The sequence below is a fragment of the Montipora foliosa genome, chromosome 6 (assembly GCF_036669935.1).
Source record: "Montipora foliosa isolate CH-2021 chromosome 6, ASM3666993v2, whole genome shotgun sequence".
NCBI lineage: Eukaryota > Metazoa > Cnidaria > Anthozoa > Scleractinia > Acroporidae > Montipora > Montipora foliosa.
In genome coordinates, this window is record NC_090874.1 from 10,615,126 (window position 1) to 10,620,125 (window position 5,000).

The following is a 5,000-nucleotide window of genomic DNA, read 5'->3' on the forward strand; positions in this document are numbered from 1 at the left end:
TTGGCTTTTCGCGACTTTCGCATGCGACTAGCTTACGCAACGACTTCATCACATATCGTGTCTTGCAAATCACTGAAACAATCATTGATATTGCTCTGTTCTGCCAACTGGAAATGGTCCATCTGTCGCATGTCTCAGTTTTGGTACAATGTTTCCGTTTTTGGCAAATCAACTTAAGAATTTTACGGGAGTGGGCTAACGTAAGCATGTTACATTCAACTTTACGTTCTCTACTTAAACGGTGGGCTTGAGCAACCGCACAGTCGATAATGACGTGTAATTTTAAATGTAAAAATTATGCTTTCCTAGCCGGTGTCCAGGTTGCTCTCCTTTCTAAGATTTTTGTTTTGTTAGTTTGCGGTTGCTGCCTGTTTCAAAAACAAGGTCCTTTGACTTGATCTCAGTTATTACAAACTGTTTGTTTGCAGGTATTTGTTAAGTTTCTTTTCCACATGGTGGAGATGACGGCCAGTCGTATTATGATGATAGAAAGAAGTGCTGATAAGCCTCCGGGTCAGGAGGTCTTTGTATTCAAGCTGTTTGGTTTGACTCTCACAAGTCTCACACATCTACTCAAATCGGGTATTTGATCATATATTAACTTGTTTAATATTTTAAGCGTCGTTGGTCAATGAAGTATGTATTGTATTGTATTAGCTTCTTACTAGACGAGCGCGGAGGTCGTACTGGACAACATTAGCCCTCTGTCGTTGACCTCGGTCCCGCGCAAGTGAAGTTACTAAGTTGTTTATTATATGCCATCGTTTCTTTGAGCGATTGAACACTTCTCTGCTTAGTGAATGTTCGTAATGTTCGTCTTCCGTCAGCGAGCTTTGAAATGTAACCTTTTTCATGTAAAATTAAAGTGCGCTTTTTGATTTTTTTTTTTTGTTTTTCGCTCAACTTGAATTTCCCCGGAGAGAGAACAAATACGGAAGCGGACCGTTTCCATGGTAATGGTCCGTAGTGTAAAATCCTGACCGAAAACCAGCCAATCAGACTGCTCCACTTAGCCTGAGAATTGCTTGTCATTTAATAATGTATTTTATTATTGTCATAATCGTCGCATTGTCATTATTAGTAGGCAGCTTTTCGTCGACGAAAACGCCATAAAACAATTAATGATATCATTGATTATGCACCTATCAATGTTAAGCCCCAGGAAGGGGGGTCGGGCTAACCACGGGAGTTTGATCGTGAGGTCTGACCCCAGGGTAGGGTTTTTTTTTTTTTTTTTTCGTACAAAGGACATTTTACCATCTTCACTTGCCGCCGGGTGGACATTTTGACCAATTATTTTGTCCCAGGGGTGGGAAATTTGAATTTTTTAAAGTGAGAATGTCAAAATCCCCACCCCATGCCCGATGCCCCCTCCCGGCACGGATTTTATCTCATGTTTTTGCGGTTCTCTGCATGACGACGACGTGAAATCACGATATTTCAGGTTTTGACGACAACGTGAGCATGTTACAGAGAATCTTTCATTATCTACTTTTAGTAAGAAACCGCTCGTACCAATTTGTTTTTAGGATACTTCGCCCGCATTGTATGACGTGAACAAGAAAGACTTACACTAGAGCAACGTTATATTTTGAGGTGACGTTTTCGTCGACGTTGCCTTCGTAGATCTTAAGGTCCCTATTGTTATGGCATCAGCATAAGCATCAGCACATGGGCATCATAATTTCGTCATCGTCAGCATCATGGGCACCATAATTTCACCATCATTGTCGTCGTCGTCAGCACATCGTCATCGGCATCTTCTTCGTCGTCGTCAGCACGGTTATAACATTTTCGTCATCATAAAATTGATCAATGGCTTGACTATGAATAGAGTGGCTTAATAGTCTACAAAACTGGGACTATGTCGTCGCCTCTTGAGATTTAAGGATTTAAAGATTTAGCGATTTGTTCCGTTCTCTAACTTTATCTAGACCGTTCGTACTAATCCATACCTATGCATTTAAGGGACATTTCCCCAATTTGGTAGATATTGCCGTTGTTGTCTTTGCTGAATTCCCTCATTATTTGTGTTGGTAAGGCGGGAGGTGCCTTGTGAATTTTCGTGAAAGAAATAAAAATGGATGGTTAAAGTTGAACAAGAGGATCTCTTTTTCGTTTCATCTTTTTCAGCAAACTTCAAGAAAGTGTCAAATGTGGCAAGTTCCTCTCCGATTATCGTGCCATCTTTGGAGATCATCAATGAATGTGTGTCTAATCTGGTGGACACCCACCCATCTCTTGTACTGTTATGGTGTCAGGTCCTGAGACACCTCAAGTATAAGGATGCTCATTTCTGGTGTGGGTTTATTGACAGTGGAACACGTTTGAGCACAGGTGGGGGTTTAAAGGGGCACTGTCATACGATATTTTCTAGGTCAAAACGGGGTAAAAATCTAAATTAGGACTTTAGCTCACACATACAACATTCGTGACAACCCACTGACACAATATGAAATGCATTTATTGCGCAAAGAGCTATTCGTATTTAATTTTTGGCGACTTTTTGCGGACGCCATCTCCAAACTTGAAAAAACTGGCCTGTTTTTTAAAGTTTCAATTCATTTCCATCCTCTCCATCAGTGGATGCAAATAACAAAGAATAGCTTCAGTGTACTTCAATTGTTATTGGCAACAAAACTACAACATTATTTTTTGGTCTTGATTGATGCAGAGACGTATTTTAGTGTTTTGAAGTTTGACTGAAATACCTTGACACTTTCCCTTTAAAGTGCCCCTAACCCCAAAATATTTTTTCCCTAAAATGAATCTTTGCACCTATTCGAGACGCATTGCGGTCATTTTTTCCTTTTTCTAACAAATCCTGCCATTTTACAGGCTTCGAAAGTTGCAAAAATCCAAGCATCTTTTGTTCACGACCGGGTCAGAAGGGAAATGGGTCTATTCCTGATTTGACGTCACAATCTACTTTGCATACATTTTTACAAATAGTTAATGCAATATAAATCAGTTTGTGACGTCAAATCGTAAAAATACTCAACGTTCCTACGCGCCATATCATGTAATGAGAATATCATTGGTTTTCGTCTTTTGCAGCCTCTGCTAGTAATATTGAATTTGAAGGGCCAACATTGAATAAAGATATTACTCGCTTGGGAGTCCTTTTGATGTACTGCGATCTTCTTATTGCTCAACAAATGGTACGAATTGCGATCAGCTACAATAATATTTGCGCACGAAAAGGAATTAATTCATGAAGCCCCTATTCTTTCTTTGACTATTAGGATAACGGAATGTTGGACCTCTCTCAGGCAGGGACCTTACTGAGGATGTCACTAGAGGACCTGATACAAATGTGCCGCGAACCACCCGTGCAAGGATTTCTTAGGTAACTAAGAACATGGAACCGTCTTACACTATGGCCGCTAGGCGCCGAGTTGACGACTAAGCTCTGACCCTTTTCTGTCGTTGGGTTTCCATTTATCTGGGCATGCTTAAGATTTCACATGCCAATTATAATTTTATGTTAACTTATTTTAATCTATTCCTTGATTTATTTTCTCATTTATCGATTGCTGGTATCACAGAGGTCATTGGCTCATAAACCGTTCAAATTTTCGGGGTTTGCTTACGTCACTGCTTACGTAACTTTCCTAAGTGCTGGACTGAGCCTAAACCGTGGAATAAACAGCGAAACTATGAAAGCATTGATCAACATGCAATCAAACAACTGTCTGTGGTCAAAATTTTTTTGAAGCTACAAAATGTCAGTCTTCATTTTAACTTCCATGTGTGTTTACTTTAAGTTCTTCTCACTTTAATCGTGTGTTGTGCTAACTTTTCACCGCTTTCCAGCCTTTTGTGCAGTACTCCAGAGGGAAGCAAGCTTCTCCTTGACTCCGTCGCTTCCTGTAGATCTCTTCCCGAAGCAATGAAACGGGTATGGATGGTCTCTCTATCCATGTACAGTTCGAATTTTGGATTCTTTATCACTTCCTGTATTAAGCGAAATTTATTCTCTTTTATTCCAGCCGAGCATCATGCGGGATCTACTTGTCTGTTTGAAAGGAGTGCATTCGTCCCAGACCCTGTACTGTTTGAGGATTGTGGTAGAAATGTATTTTGATTCGTGCCATAAGGTTGTGGTTCGCATGGCGGAGCGTGTAATTCGCAAGAAGCTAGAGACGCTGTGGCCTGGACAGAAGAAGGTACTTTTTCCGTTGAGCTGATGAGTTTTGTGGTTATTCTTCTTTGTCTCTGAGTAAGAATGATCATCCAGCAGGTGCGAGCAACTTGAGCAAACAATCCAGAGTTGAACGTGACAGTGTTTCGTCGATAATTGAAAGTTTGCTCAATTTTGTTCTGTCAACTTTGGAAGTTAACTTGCTCACAGCGCAATACCTTTTGTGAAAAGGAAAGTGGTATGTTAACAAGACAAATATGTGGGCAGTGACGTTGGCAGAGGTTATGTAAACAATGGATATTGCATAGACCTTATTCATAAGTGGCATCTCTCTTATTATCCTTTTGCTAATGTGCAAATTATCCTACCAAGCCTCATTTTAGAGCAAGAATTCTTTTTAATTCACTTTATGGTATCGAGACTTGGTAGGCTACTTTGCACTTAGTCAAAAGAACTCTAAACTGACCGCCATTTATGGGCAAGGTGTATTGCAATTACCACAGCGTTATCGCTCTCGGTATCGTTGGGGCTATTAGTATCGTTAGCGATGTTGCTATCGTTAGCGATATCGTTGGTGAGTTTAGTATCGCGACTATGAACGTTTTTGATCTACAGACTAGATCATTTTACAGTTGTGTCCGTAGTTACCTGGCCTATGAATGAAAGGAAACCTCACCGCTTTTCTTATGTAAATTCCAACTAATTAGTATGAGAACACAATCATTAACATAAAGGCAGGGAGTTGTGTGTCATAACAAGGTCAACTGCAGCCTCGCTTTCATTTAAAGGCCAGGTAAGTAAGTTGCATTGCATGTTTTATGAGCTCCCTGATTCTAACGGAATGAGATGGCAACGC

General features: G+C 40.3%; 1 protein-coding gene across 1 annotated transcript in view; it reads left to right on the forward strand.

Moving 5' to 3' along the window:
• The window catches only part of LOC138006633 (huntingtin-like), a 78,506-nt gene that overhangs the window by 45,147 nt on the left and 28,359 nt on the right, over positions 1-5,000 (forward strand). The window contains exons 35-40 of the mRNA XM_068853083.1: positions 429-582; positions 2,134-2,337; positions 3,058-3,161; positions 3,246-3,349; positions 3,817-3,901; positions 3,993-4,169. Of these exons, the coding sequence (XP_068709184.1) occupies positions 429-582; positions 2,134-2,337; positions 3,058-3,161; positions 3,246-3,349; positions 3,817-3,901; positions 3,993-4,169 (828 nt within the window). The remainder of the gene's footprint in view (positions 1-428; positions 583-2,133; positions 2,338-3,057; positions 3,162-3,245; positions 3,350-3,816; positions 3,902-3,992; positions 4,170-5,000) is intronic.